The sequence below is a fragment of the Bos grunniens genome, chromosome 8 (genome assembly GCF_055505025.1).
Source record: "Bos grunniens cultivar Pamir isolate PY7600 chromosome 8, Bosgru_T2T1.0, whole genome shotgun sequence".
NCBI lineage: Eukaryota > Metazoa > Chordata > Mammalia > Artiodactyla > Bovidae > Bos > Bos grunniens.
Genome location: NC_141172.1, coordinates 83,901,927 through 83,917,009, shown reverse-complemented (window position 1 = coordinate 83,917,009; position 15,083 = coordinate 83,901,927). Strand labels below are relative to the sequence as shown.

Below are 15,083 nucleotides of genomic sequence, written 5' to 3'. Positions count from 1 at the left end.
TTCCCCGAGCAGGGATCAAACCTGTTTCCCCTGCACTGGCAGGACCACCTGGCAAGTCCATCTCCTTCTTTTATACGTAGAGTGTTATATACATTTTGAGACTGTTTAATGTGTGTGTGTGTGTCTTTATATGTGTCATTTCTCCATTCACTGACTTTTTCAGTCTTGTTGAAATCTTTGGTTTTCATCTAGTGTTTCAAGGCGCAAGAGAGCACACCACACTTTTCTATCCTAAAGGACAGAAGAGGTGTGGGCCCCACTAAGATTCCCTGTCCTACTTTGGAACAGGGAAGAGCTGCCTCTGCCCCGGACCATGCAGAAACTCTTCTTAAGCCCCTCTTCTTAGTCTCATTCCTTTCTCTTCATGTTCTTAACATTTATCCTAGACACTATGAAGGAGATATACTTTAAACATCTAGTTTCAGATGTTTGAAAGGAAAGGAGTTGTTTGCTTCACAACTGGTTAGAAGTTTGTGAGCTGGCAGGGCCCTGGTGCTTACCAGATTAGGTGTTAATTTGGGCTCCTTCATGGGAATCTCCCTGTGGGCGGTTGCATCAGTCTTGCTACACACCATGGGTGTCCCTTGAACTAACTATGTCTTTATGCCAACCAGGGCTGGTAAGGTTGATTTCTCATCTTTTTGCTTCTGTCTGCTTGAATGGGTGTCGCCTGGTCCCATGGCTGGCCTTGGGGCATGTCACAGGGCCACCAACTCAGCCCAGTCAGACCCTCACAGGGGGCAGTTAGTGCTTGCTGTCCAAAACAGATGTGCCCACTGAGTGCTTGCGTTTGTGGAGACTGGCCTTCAAGGCTGACACTGCAGCTCCTGTGGGGCAGTTTCTGGTGACAGTTTTAAATGCTAAACAGGTCAGTAGAGAAAGCAGTTTTCCTTGAAGCAGACACAACATGACACTCAGAATTTCTTAGTAGGTCTTGAGAAATAGTGAAGTCCAGGTAAAAAGTGAGTGACTTTTAGGGGCCCAAGTTTCTGGGAAGTTGCCTAGAATTAGGGTTTCTGCATTATCAACTTTTGTTTTTCCTTGAATGTTGATGGAATCCTTGGCCAGTCGATTCCCATGATTGAATACTAACGTCTGCCTGGATTTGGGAGGGGTTAGAGATGGCTGGATGGCATCACTGACTCAATGGACATGAGTTTGAGCAAGCTCCAGGAGTCGGTGATGGACAGGGAAGCCTGGTGTGCTGCAGTCCATGGGTTTGCAGAGTCGGACACAACTGAGCGACTGAACTGAGGGGCGGGTACATGCCCTTGACCTTAGCTTCCCCAAGTCTGGGCTTGGGGCTCAGGGAGGTGATGGTTGTCTGGAGTTTTGAGAGGAGTATGTGTCATCAGAGTGGGATAGGAAGTGTTGGGGGGCCGTGGGCTGGGGAAATGGATCTGATCTCTATGGGCCTTGCTTGCTCTCGGCCATGTTTTGAGTGCTAAACCTGTACTTTCTGAGTCTCTTCAATCACCAGCCCCTCCTGCCCCACCTGGACCCCAGTGCTCTAGACAGTACCCAGACTGCTGCACCTCCCCTCCTCCTGGCCACTGCTTTACAGGCTAGGTTCCCATCCAAGCCCTTCTGCCTGGAACTCTCTGTCTCCATGGGAATGGTTTCTGAAGTTGTCCAAATGGAATTAATCTCCCCCATTACCAAGACTCCATAACACATCCAGGTTATTTCCTTGAAGAATGGCTGTTTTCAAAGGCTGTACTTGTTTAAAAGGTTATTTTTTTTACATTTTTGACATGTATGTTAGCATTGTAAAAAATTTTTGAAACGTATGTTATATTTTTTGTATGTATTTTTTTGAAATGTATGTTATATTAACATTGTAAAAAGTTGGAAAACCCAGAACTTGAAAAAATTAAGTTCCCCAGTTGTTGCTACCTGGACACACGGTTATCTGTTCTGAAGTTTTCTCACAGTTCATACAAACTCAGCATGCACATACTTTATTTTAAACAAGGGATAACATCATATGTGGGTACACAGCTTGATTATGACAAAGTACATGGACCTGTATTCTCATGACCAGCTCCTTATAGAACCTTTCTCAGGGACCATCCCAGGTGCCAGAGATCTGAGTCTTACCTGTTTTTGAGCTTTACATAAATAGCACTGTACCCATACATCATTCTCGATTACACACACACATATATATGTACATATTTATAAAAATAGGTTCACTCTGAAAGCCCCATCCTGTAATCTTTTTCACTTATCAGTGATGATGGCTATGCCTCTGTGTCTGAAACATGGATCTTCCATATTTTCTGATAAATGACTACCTGGTATTCCATGGTCTGGAACACTTTCCTCTGTATTTAACCATCCTACTGTTGTTGACATTTAGGTTGTTTACATTTTATGTGGAATTGTAAACAGTCCTTTTACATGCAGTGGCTGAAATCTTCTGTGCATCTTTTTTCCTTAAGATAAATCACTGGGAGCCGCCTGACTAGGTCAGAGAGCAGAGGTTTTCCTGGTTGCTCTGTGTCCTCAGACATGTGGCCCAGTAATGGCCCTCACCTCCTCCCCGGGGCACTGGGTGTCCCAGGCACTGCTGAGGACAGCTTTTTCTGCACAGCCATCTACCCTCATCCCCAGGCTTTGTGTGGGTACTAATCGGACTCTGTTTTATTTTCCAATAGCGTTGTGTGGTGCTTCGTTTTCTGAAGTTTCCTCCTAATAGGAAGAAGGTAAGATCAGTGGATTTGCCACCCCATCGTTAAAATAATTATTTAAGAAAACTTTGATTTTTTTTCTGATGCAAAAAAGTATTAATGCTAATTTTAGAAATTTGAATATGATATAAGCATTCAGTGCTGAAAGCGATGTGCCCATCATTCCTGCAGGACCCAGTGCTTTGGCCTGTTGGGTCATCATGGTCAGTCCCTGGGTAGTGAGTCAGGAGCCTACCAGACTAGTTCAGAGACCTCTGCTTATGACTGGGAAACCCAGGGCCAGGCCTTCACTTTGCCATGGCGATTTCCTTACACCCTGCTGCCTCAGTTTCCGTATCTGTGGAAGTCTAGCTATGAAAATGAAGTCTGTAATGCTGTGGTAGACAATCAGTGTTACAAGTCACAGCTGGCAGTTCAGATGGAGCGCTGGGTTTCTGTTCTCTGAGTCAGCCAAGCAGAGTACTGTGGGCACCCTTAGAAAACCACTGTTCTGCTGCATGCCTGCTGACCCCCGAGTTGCAGTGTCTATCTACCTTGAGGTGTGATGTTGCCGTGGTGTTTATCTAAGTGGTCGCAGAGGTCAATATGCAGGAGCCCTGTGGGAGCCTTTCGTCTTTGATGTTCAGTGGGGAGGGCGTGATATGAGCATAGACTCTATCTTAAAAGGGCAGAAAAGGCTGGAGTTGCAGGTCACACCCACACAGTGGGGCAGGGCCGTGGTGCTGGGTGGTGAGTGGAAATTGGGCTCAAGATCAGGGTGTTGGAGACATGAGTCACCACCTCACCTCATTTGAATTATGGTGAAACAGCCAGAAAAGATGGTGAGGTGGATGGCTTATGGGTGCCAACGGTGGCTGATTGTGCAAATGAAAGGCACCCTTGGGGGTTAGTTTCATAGAATGAGAAGAGGGGACCAGGGGAGAAAGCTGAGGACCGTCGTCACGGTGGGACTGGCTGCAGTGAGGTCTGGGGCTGGTGTGGTCGGTGCAGAGAAAGATGGCTCAGGATGCGGGGGAGGTGCGGCTGCTGAAGAGAATCCTGCGGGGAGGTTCTGTTTCTGTGGAATCCAGGTGGAAACGAGAAACATTTCAGAGGCTGCCTGTAGTCCTCTCCCCTGCCCCCGTCCCCCACTCGGGGTCTGTGGAGCCCAGCCTTGATGAAGGGTCAGACTTCTCTGGATGCCTCTGTTTTCAGTTCTTCCCGTTTACATTTATTGAGGTAATGTCTCTCAAGGCAACAGTGTGCTGTTTTGTTGTTGTTGTTATATAAATGGCTCTATGTGATGCCAGCTGCATTATTTGTGGGGAATTGTGTCTTATTCTGTCAATAAGAAGACCTTTTTGTCAGAAGCCTATGGCCACAGCTCTACAGAAGCACTGCCTGCGTTCTGGAGTTTTTTGCCAGGCTTCATCCTAACGCAGCAGTGCCTTGGGATGCAGGCTGTGGTCTGCCTATGTTCTGGTGCCTGCGTAGCAGCTCAGACCAAGACCTTCTCAGAGCCTGAGCTGTGTGTCAGGCACCTCTCAGCCCGCTGTTGAAGAAGACAGCCCTCTCGCTCCTGAGTGAGACCTGTGATCAACCCTTTGTCCTTCTTGCCTTGGGTCAGAGTGAGGGATACAAGATTGATTTTCTGTCTCACCTAAATCGCACAGCTTATCAACTCTTTAAGAACCTCTGGGGTAAAAGTGTTTTATTTCTACATTTAGAGGCTGAAGAATAAAATCTAAATATCTAGTAATTTTTGGATGGGAAAGATTTTTAAAGTCAAATTTCTCAGAAGGTGTGCACGGGCCACAGGTGGAATCCCCCTGTGTTCCTGGTGTGAGGAAGGCAGGGCCACAGATATGGTTCTTAAACTTACAGCTTCGGAATCACATGGGGCCCTGAGTAGAATGCAGAGGTGGCCCAGGGGCCCCTGGGGACGGAAACTCCCCTGAGTGTGGTAGTCCCCGCGGTGGGGCCTACCTTCCTCCGGGTCCAGGGCCACTGGTGGTTTCCGTGGCCACGCACCTGGCGGCCCTGTATGTGACAGGGGCTCGTGATGGTACCAGAGTCTGCATTCTGGGAGCTCCCGGGCACTGAGGCCTCCTTGTCCTTCTCTTTACAGACCTCGGAAGAAATATTTCAGCACCTGCAGAACATAGTGGACTTCGGCAAAAATGTCATGAAAGAGTTTTTGGGTGAGAACTATGTTCATTGTGGGGTAAGTGATGTTTTTTAAATGTAGTCTAAATTCATGAGCACATTCTGTATCAAAATACCAACTTCTCAATTATAGTTTGAAAGTTTGTGCTTCACAATAACCCCTAATGTTAGTTACAGAGTTTCCAAGTGCTTTTCTCATTTTTGCCCCATGAGGTAGCAGAGCAGATCCTGTTATTCTCATTTGCTAGCTGAGAAGCATGGGATTCCGAGATACTTTGTCAGACCTTAACTTGCTGGGACCCCTGGGACTCCACCACGCCACCCTCAGGGGGGCATTCAAGTTGGTGAGAGCTCTTGAGTGAGGTCCAGGCAGCAGCCTGGATCTTTGATAGGCACCTTCGAGCAAGGTAGGGAGAAAAGGGCCCCCGTACTGGGAGGTGTGACCTGGTCTCGTGGGAGACCCCAGCTGAAGCTCACGTGGGGTGGTGGCTTCCACCTGCCTGCAGGTGGTCTCTGTTGCTGGCTTCTGGTCTCAGTTACGGAGAGCAGTACTTGTTACAGGCAAGGTCTGCTGTTTGGATGCTCATGGAGCGGGCAGCATAAGAAGCCTCAATGGAGTGGCCCTGTGATCCTGGCAACCCTCAGAGCAGATGGCCACGGTCCACGTCTGGGACAGTCATTCCTACGCCTTGGCTTTGATCACCGCTGCGCCTCTGCTTCTGCTGGCCTTACTGCTTGTCTTAGATCAGAACCCTGAACAGATGATCAGATTTGTCATTTTGAACAGAGGGAATAGTACTGCCTGTTTTGCAAGTTCTGTACCTTGTGTGCATCTTGAGAAAAATGATGCCAAGAAGGATTGCCTGGCAAAACAGAATTTTAAGTGGCTCTGACAGCAAAATGTCCTCCTTTGACAGCTTAGGATGTACTGTGGGTGGTGCCTCTCTGGGTTCCTTAGGGCTGTGGTCTTATCTGAAGACTGGGGCTAAGGATCCTCTTCCAGGGTGGCCCAGAACCACAGAGCTTGCAGTGTGGTGCTGGCTGTTGACCTGCTGACTGGGGCTCAGCAGCTCCCCATGTGGACTCTCTGCAGGGCTCTGAGCATCCTTGTGACTCGGTCCTGACTCTTCCAGTGCGCAGTCTGACAGATGACCTGTCAAGAAGTTGTGTCTGTCACTTCCACAGCATCCTGGGGTCTTCGCAGATCAATTCTAGGCAGTGTGGGACTACACAGAGGCAAAGGCCGCTGAGGCCATCCTGGGGGCCAGCACCACCCCTCCCCAGCTGTCCTGTTAGATTGTGGACGCCTGAAACCCACCTCCTGTGAGAGCCTGAGTGACTGAGTGCTGGCTGCCTCCTCCTCCTCGGCCTGGACAGTGTCTGAGAGAACGCAGCTGTGCCGACTGTCAGTGTCCTTCCTGGGGCAAGAGCATGCTCGTCTGGCCAAGTGGGAGTGTTGCTCTGTCTCACTCAGGGACTCTAGACTTTTCTTCCAGGAGGGGCCAGTGGTGAAGAAGGGTGGTGAGGAGCTTGCGGTTCCAGCTAGTGGCAGCCTGGCAGGTGGGAATAACACTGGGCTGTCCCTTCAGGCCTAGGGCATGCTCTAACTCCGAGTTTGATTCTGTTTGTCCACAGTGGACAAGGCTCTGGGCCTGTGAGGTGGATTCACAAGGTCACATCTTGGGAGTATTCACCCTGTTGACATACCTCCTTTGCATGAAGACACTGCCAGAGTGAAACACAACCTGCTTTTCCTCCAGGTGGCTGTAGTAGTGAGAGGACTGCCACTCGGGCCCAGCACCTCTGGTCCTAATAAGACCATATTCAGGCAAAGTCCGCATTTGTAAACGATATGGTTTTCTCCTTCTGATGACATGAGCTAGCTTAGAGAGGGGCCCTGTTGAGAGCGTTTCCCTCTTCTGTGTCCTGAGACGAGAAATGACAAGCCCAGTGGTGAGAGCAAGGCTCAGACAGAGAGACAGACACACCCCTTGTGCCATGCTGCCTCCAACCCTGCCTGGCTGGTTTGGGGACTGATCTGGGCCTGTCTTCATGTGAGTTGGAGGTTAGGTGGGAAAGGGCGTGATGGAGGTGTGGCATGTAAATGGACAGGATCCCAGCATCCTCTTTCTAGGCCAGTCTCTTCCATCCCCTTGGGATTCTTTAGAAGTCAGAATTCTGCCACCCTGGAAATATAGGGAAGATGGTGAGCAATGTGGATTAAATAGAAACTCTTAGTTTGGGAGATTGCAAAGAAACAGCAAAGCAGAAAGAAGTTGCTTTTCTGTTTCTTGCCCCAGTGCACCAAATATTGGCTGTCCTGTAGCTGATGGGGGCACAGGATGTCCACCTGGGGATTTATTTTTTTAAAGATGATTTATTTTATTAGGCTGTGCTGGGATCCAGTTGTAGCACGTGGGATCTCCGATCCCGCATGGCATGCGGGATCCTTAGCTGCACCTTGCAGGATCTTTGCAGTTGTGGCATATGGGATCTAGTTTCCTGACCAGGGCTCAAACCCTGGTCCCCTGCATGTGGGAGTGCGGAGTCTTAGCCACTGGGCCATGAGGGAAATCCCTTACCCAGAGATTAATATTTGATCAGACCCTGTTCCTTGAGCTGCTTCTCAGATGGGAATGTGAGAAGCCTCAGGTTGCCCGAGGAGACAGCTGGTGAGGAAGTTTTTGCAGGCAGAGGGCTGTCTCAGGCCCCTGCTGTGCCATCCACAGACCCCTGGAGAATGAGGATGAGGTCGCCTTGAGAACACAGGAGCTGCCTGAGGAGTATTCTCTGGAGACTGATTGTGGGTGACATTGGGCATGCTGCTAGCCACTGCCATTGTGGACACCAGCCATCCTGAGGAGGGCCTGTTCCTGTTAGTGCACAGAGACGTTAGTGGTGAAGAATCCACCAATCAGCGCAGGAGACACAGGAGATGTAGGTTTGATCCTTGGGTCGGGAGGATCCCCTGGAGAAGGAAATGGCAGCCCACTCCAGTATTTCTTGCCTGGAAAATTCCATGGACAGAGGAGCCTGGTGGGCTACAGTCCATGGGGTCCCAAAGAGTTGGACATAATCTGGACATGTCCTTAAAATAACAGAGCAGCTTTTATTCCCAAAACTCACATACTGAGTGTTTTTTAATGTGGTAAAATATACAGAATATAAAGCTTACCATTTTAAGCATTTTAAAGTCTGCAGTTCTGTGGCATTAAGTGCGTTTACCTTGTTGTGTAACACACACTGAGTATTTCTTATTTGTTCTTACAGGAAGTTGTTCAGCTGCCTTTAGATTTTGTGAAACAGCTTTGTTTAAAGATACAGTGTGAAAGACCAGGTAAGGGTTTCTAACTTACAAAATTTATAATATTCCGTTTGAAAAGTGTTTGATGTTAGGCAGATACAGTTTTTAGCAACTTTTTTGCCAGGGACTTCATTATCAGGGGTAGAAATCCTAGGAGTTTGTGAATACAATTCTGGGTGTCAAATATGCAGATCACTGCAGGGAATATATGACCAAGAACTAATTCATAAAAATAATGCTTTTGAGGGGCAAAAGGTGGCTGAAGGAGTTGGAGGAGAGTTAGGGAAGGGAAGGTGGGCTCTAGGGTGGTCTGGAGGAGTCCAAAAGAAAACCAGAGCAGACCTGAGCTGTGGAGGGTGGGCCAGGCCCTAGAGGAGGGCAGTCCTGAGTTCCTTCTTTCAGAAGCCAGCACCACCCAACCTGCTTATCCTCTTGAGGTAAGCTGGGAGACTTGAGTTTTTGTACCTCCCACCACACCTCACTTACTTCCCTGAACTCCAGGAGTTGGTGATGGACAGGGAGGCCTGGCGTGCTGTGGTTCATGGGGTCATAAAGAGTCGGACACGACTGAGCGACTGAACTGGAGCTGGATCACCATACATAGCTTCCCCCATCACCACACGTGATTTCTACCCAGCAGTAGAAATGTACCGCCCCATCCGTCTCCCCGCCACCCCCCCCACCACCCCTGCAATATATACTTGCTCCTCCTCACCTCCCAGACTTTCCCCCTTCACCTTCTGTACCTTTCCCCACTGGCCATACTTCCCTATCACCAATAATATGTTCCCCCATCAAACCAATTACCACACATAGCAGCCCCCATCACCTCCAGTACCTTCCCCCATCACCTCACATACCCCCCATCATCTCACAGACCACCCCGATCACCTTCCCCAATCACCTCACATACCTCCCGCATCACCTCTCATACCTTCCCCCAATTACCTATCTTCCCCCATCACCTCACGTATCTTCCCCCATTAGCTCCCATACTCTCTCATCATCTCTCATACCTTCCCCCATCACTTCCCATCCCCTCCCCTCATCATTTCCCATACCCTCTCCCCATCATATCACATACCCCCAAACTCCTCATACCTCCCCGCATCACCTCCCATGCCTCCCCTATCACTTCCCATACCTTCCCTCATCACCTCACATACCCCCATCACCTCCCATACCTTCAGCCATCACCTTGTATACCTCCCACCATCATCTCCCATATACTCTCCCTATCACCTCACATACCCACCCTATCACCTCCTATACCTTCCTCCGTTGTCTCACATACCTCCCCCATCTCCTCACATACCTTCCTCTGTTGTCTCACATACTTCCCCCATCTCCTCATGTACCCCCCATCACCTCCCATACCTTCCTCTGTTGTCTCACATACCTCCCCCATCTCCTCACATACCCCCATCACCTCCCATACCTTCCTCCGTTGTCGCACATACCTCCCCCATCTCCTCACATACCTTCCTCCATTATCTCACATACCTCCCCCATCTCCTCACATACCCCCCATCACCTCCCATACCTTCCTCCGTTGTCTCACATACCTCCCCCATCTCCTCACATACCTTCCTCCATTATCTCACATACCTCCCCCATCTCCTCACGTACCCCCCATCACCTCCCATACCTTCCTCTGTTGTCTCACATACCTCCCCCATCTCCTCACATACCTTCCTCCATTATCTCACATACCTCCCCCATCTCCTCACGTACCCCCCATCACCTCCCATACCTTCCTCCGTTGTCTCACATACCTCCCCCATCTCCTCACATACCTTCCTCCATTATCTCACATACCTCCCCCATCTCCTCACGTACCCCCCATCACCTCCCATACCTTCCTCCGTTGTCTCACATACCTCCCCCATCTCCTCACATACCTTCCTCCATTATCTCACATACCTCCCCCATCTCCTCACGTACCCCCCATCACCTCCCATACCTTCCTCCGTTGTCTCACATACCTCTCCCATCTCCTCACATACCTTCCTCCGTTGTCTCACATACCTCCCCCATCTCCTCACATACCCCCTATCACCTCCCAAACCTTCCCTTATTACCTTACGTGTTCTCTGTCTATTATCTCCCATACCCTCTCCCCATCACCTCACATACTTCCCATCTCCTCACATACATCCCCTATCACCTCATATATTTTCCCCCATCCCCTCACATACTCTCCCCCATCACCTCCTATACCTTCCCTTATCACCTCAAATATCCTCCCCCCACCTCCCCACACCCCCCCATCACCTCTCATACTCTCCCCATCACATCCCCACACCCCCATCACCTCCCCACATCCCCCCATCACCTCCCCACACCCTCCCCATCACCTCCCATACGCTCCCCATCACCTCCCATCCTTTCCCCTATCACCTCCCATCCTCTCCTACCATCCTACCATCTCCACACCCTCTCCCTATCACCTCACATACCCCCATCTCCTCACATACCCCCCATCACCTCACATATCTTCCCTCATTACCTCAGATGCCCTCCGTCCCATCACCTCATATATCACCCCTATCACCTCTCATAACGCGCCCCACCCCCCACCCCCCGCCCCCCGCCGCCCCGCCATCACCTCACATAACTTCTCCCCCATCAGCTCAGGTATTTTCCCTCCATACCTCAGGTACTTTCCCTATACTTATTTGTCACAGTAATGACACTAACCATGTTAAAGCTTTTCCTTTCACAGTCAGAGACAGAGATATAAAATTTATGTTGTTAAGGAGTGAAATGTCTCCTCCTAAATCACGGCCAGGCAGTCAGAGTGTGTAGTAAGCCAATATGAAATTTTTTTCTGTATTTGATTAAGAAAATGGAAGAAAACAGGATACTGTGCCCTGGAGCCCCTGGTTTGGGGAGCAATGAGGAGCAGGGCTTCATGGGTGGAAACAGGTAACGAAGGGGAAGGAGGCAGCAGCCTTGTTCAAAACCTGGACTGTGTCTTGGCTCTGTTTTCCTCATCTAGACAGACTGAGGCCCGCTGTGATTCTGCCTCCTAGTTACTAGTGCCATGCGGCATCATTAGTTTTGTAATCAGCAGTTATACTACTTAACAGTGATAAGACTGTCCCCTGTGGTAACAGTGACTCACACTCAGCCTTGTTGTGTGGAAGGAGGAATCTAGAGGCCATATCTTATGTGACTGTCTGCAGTATAACTTCTAGTAGTCAGTGCTGAGGAAATATTAGTGTCTGAATATTCTGAAGGAAGCTTTAAAAGGAAGGTAGTGGCTGTTGCCGCCTTCTCTGGACTCCTGGGTTAAGGGAGTCAACAGAATTGGGGGGCAGTTTCCAAGATCACTCTCACTTTTGATGGCAGCTGCATATTTGAGAGTCCCCAGGACCAACCTCAGATCTGATAATTTGCTAGGAGGACACACAGAACTCATTGTTATTCTCATGGTTATGGCTTAGGGACACAGATTAAAACCAGCTGAGAGAAGAGGGGTCAAGGTTTTTGCTGGGGCTTGGTCATGTAGACTGGAGAAGGCAATGACACCTCACTCTAGTACTGTTGCCTGGAAAATCCCATGGACGGAGGAGCCTGGTAGGCCGCAGTCCATGGGGTCGTGAAGAGTTGGACACGACTGAGCGACTTCACTTTCACTTTTCACTTTCATGCATTGGAGAAGGAAATGGCAACCACTCCAGTGTTCTTGCCTGGAGAATCCCAGGGCCTGGGGAGCCTGGTGGGCTGCCGTCTATGGGATCGCACAGAGTCGGACACGACTGAAGCGACTTAGCAGCAGCAGCAGCAGCAGGGCATGTAGACACAGCTGGCCACCTGTGTGGCTGCCCTCAACCTCCAGCCCCTCCAGAGGTGGAGCTGGTACTACAAGGTCCAAACTCCTACCAGGAATCACAGTGTTATCCTTGTGTGACTCTAGGTCCTTACAGAGACTCCTCAGGCAGGATAACCCAAGCTTTAGAGGTGACCTCCCCAAAGCAGAGGCTGAGTTGGTCCTGCCCCCAGCAGGAGCCCAGGCTGCCATGGAGTTGTCTTGCTGCTCTCGCTGACCCTCAGTTATCTTCCTCTTTCTGTTCTCCAGAATCTCGCTGTGACAAGGACCTGGACACGCTCAGTGGCTATGCCCTGTGCCTCCCCAACCTAGCCAGACTGCAGACCTACCAGTTTGCAGAGCGCCGGCCGATTCTGTGTGTGGAGATCAAGGTGCATATTTGTTAAAGGGAAATGGTATTGGGGAAAAAGGAGAAATTGTAAATCCATGGGTCATCTGCCTGGAGTGCACTTTCCCCACCTTGAGGTAGGGGCTACAAAGGATGTTGCTTGTCTAGTGGAGGTCAGTGATTACTGGAGAAGGGTCACTCCCCTGCTTCAACTCTGTGGCTCCCTGTCCAGCATGGCCACCTGAGTCTCCCTCAGGAAGCCTCCCAGGTATCTTGTTGTTTCCTTTCTCCAAATCTCTGGTGGTGACTTCTGGGTCATGCTATTGGCCCTGAGCATTCACACTCCGGATGTTCAGTGTGGACGATGTTCTGCCTCTCTAAACAGAGGCTAATGTCTCAGGTGTCACAAATGATTTGGTGCCCTGACACAGAACTCTGGATTTTAAAAGATAACCAGAATTTCAGACATTCTGGGATCCTAGGAACCATCAGATGAGCACCACTGTGTTCACTCAGTCTTATCAGAGAGACCGTGGGTTCTGCTTCTTGGAGCTGAGAGTGTGGGACAGATCTGCACTCCTGGTCTTTCCAGTCTTGTTCTATAATGAAAACACAGGGTTACTCTATTGCAGTTTGTCAAGTGAGCAACTCAGGCCTCGTTGTTCTTCTCCAGTGAGAGTTCTGGGTGGATTCTCCAGGGGCAAAGAGAGATTTATACGATACAGTGAGGGCGGCATCAATTCCCACTTGAGACTGAAGATAAAAGCAACTTTTGGGAATGTTTGTAGCTAATACTTCCTGATTCTCCTGGGAATTGCACTTCATCATCCTGTAGTTATATGTCTGCCTGAAGGTATATGTTTTCTCCCTAAGCGTTTTTTCTTCCTTATCTGTTTTGCAGCCCAAATGCGGGTTTATTCCCTCCTCCAGTGATGTTACACACGAGCTGAAGCACAGGGTGTGTCGTTACTGCATGCACCAGCACCTCAAGGTAGGAGCTGGCCTCCGGGCGCTCACTGCACAGAGCCTGGGGTGAATGGCTGGGTCATCTAGAGTTTTCAGAGGAGTAAAATAAAATGGAGATACTGTTTACCTTTTATTTCAAAAGTAGTTCATCTTTTTCTTCTTAATTGAGATAGTTATACATATCCTAAGGTTTACCCTTTTAAAGTGTATAATCCAGCAGATTTTAGTCTATTCGTAAGATTTTACAACCATCACCACTATCGAATTCCAGAACATTTCATCACCTCAAAAAGAAGTCCTGTGCCCATTAGCAGTCACCCATTGTCCTGCCAACCCTTGGCAACTACCGAATCTGTGGATCTGCTTATTCTGGACATTTCATGCAAGCGGAGTCACACAAATTATGGCTTTGTGTGACTGTCTTCTTTTAGTTAACATAATACTTTTGAGGTTAATACATGCTGTGGCATTTATCAGCACCGCATTCTTTTTATGACTGAATAATAATCCTCCATTGTATGGGAACATCTTGTTTACCCATTCATCTATTGATGGACATACGGCTTTTTCATTTTGGCTACTGTGAATAATGTTGCTGTAAACGTATGTGTACATGTACATGTTTGAGTCACTTTTTTTCAGTTTTCTTGGGTATATTCCTAGGAGTGGAATTGCTGGATCTTGGGGGAAATTCTGTTTAAAGTTTTGAGGAAATGGCAGACTGTTTTGCATAGCTATAGCACAATTCTGTATTCCCCCCAGCAGTGAATGGATGTGAGAGCGGATAATAAAGAAAGACCATAAATGCAAATTTTGGGAGATAGTGAAGGACAGGGAAGCCTGGCATGCTGTAGCTCATAGGGCTGCAAAGAATCGGACATAACTTAGCAACTGAACAACAGCAGCCACAAATGCATGAGGGCTCCGGTTTCTCCACGTCCTGGCTTCACCAGCACTAATTCTTACCCCTGTTTGTGATTGTAGTCATCCTAATGGATACAAAGTAGTATCTCAAGTGATTTTCATTTGCATTTCTCCAAAGGTTAGTGATGTTGAACATCTGTTCGTTTGCTTATTGGCCATTTGTATGTCTTCTTTGGAGAGCTGTCTCTTCAAATTCCTCACCCATTTTTGAATGAGTTGTGATTTTTTTAGTTGTTTTAGGGGTTCTTTGTATATTTTAGATATTAATCTCTTTATCAGATATGTGATTTGCAAATATTTTCTCCCATTCTGTTAGTTGCCTTTTTACTCTGTTGACAGTGTTGCACAAAAGTTTTACATTTTGATAAAGTCTGATTTGTCTTTTTCTACTCTTGTTGCCTATGCCTTTGCTTTCATATTCAAGAAATTGTTACCTAAACTAAGGTCATATGCTTTTCTGATATGTTTTCTTCTATGAGTTTTATAGTTTTAGCTCTTATGTTTTGGTCTTTGATCTGTTTTGAGTTAGTTTTTATATTTGGTGTTAGATAAGGGTCCAGCTTCATTCTTTTACATGTGATATCCAGTTTTTCCAGCACCACTTGTGAAAAGACTGTCATTTCTCCATTGATTGGTGTTGGTGGATTTATTGGCCTTATACGTGAGGTCTCAATTCTGACCTTTCTATCGGTCTGTCCTTATGCCACTCTTGTTGAAATCAGGAAGTATTAGTCTTCTAGCTTTGTTTTTCTTTTTCAAGATTGTTTTGGCTATTTGAAGCTCCTTTACAATTACGTATGATTTTGAGAGTTGGATTTTTTGTAACTGCAAACAATTGCAGTTGGAATTTTGTTGGAATTTTGACAGAAATTACAGGAAGTTATAGAT

At 48.1% G+C, this 15,083-nt stretch overlaps 1 protein-coding gene across 3 annotated transcripts in view; it reads left to right on the top strand.

Annotated features, from left to right (window-relative positions):
- IPPK (inositol-pentakisphosphate 2-kinase) overlaps positions 1 to 15,083 on the top strand; it is a 60,222-nt gene that overhangs the window by 7,031 nt on the left and 38,108 nt on the right. For 2 of the 3 annotated variants that reach the window (XM_086315603.1, XM_086315600.1), the window contains exons 2-6: positions 2,661 to 2,708; positions 4,801 to 4,896; positions 8,109 to 8,175; positions 12,227 to 12,348; positions 13,207 to 13,296. In XM_086315603.1, coding sequence (XP_086171729.1) covers positions 2,661 to 2,708; positions 4,801 to 4,896; positions 8,109 to 8,175; positions 12,227 to 12,348; positions 13,207 to 13,296 — 423 coding nt within the window. The remainder of the gene's footprint in view (positions 1 to 2,660; positions 2,709 to 4,800; positions 4,897 to 8,108; positions 8,176 to 12,226; positions 12,349 to 13,206; positions 13,297 to 15,083) is intronic. The other variant, XM_086315602.1, reaches the window with a different exon arrangement.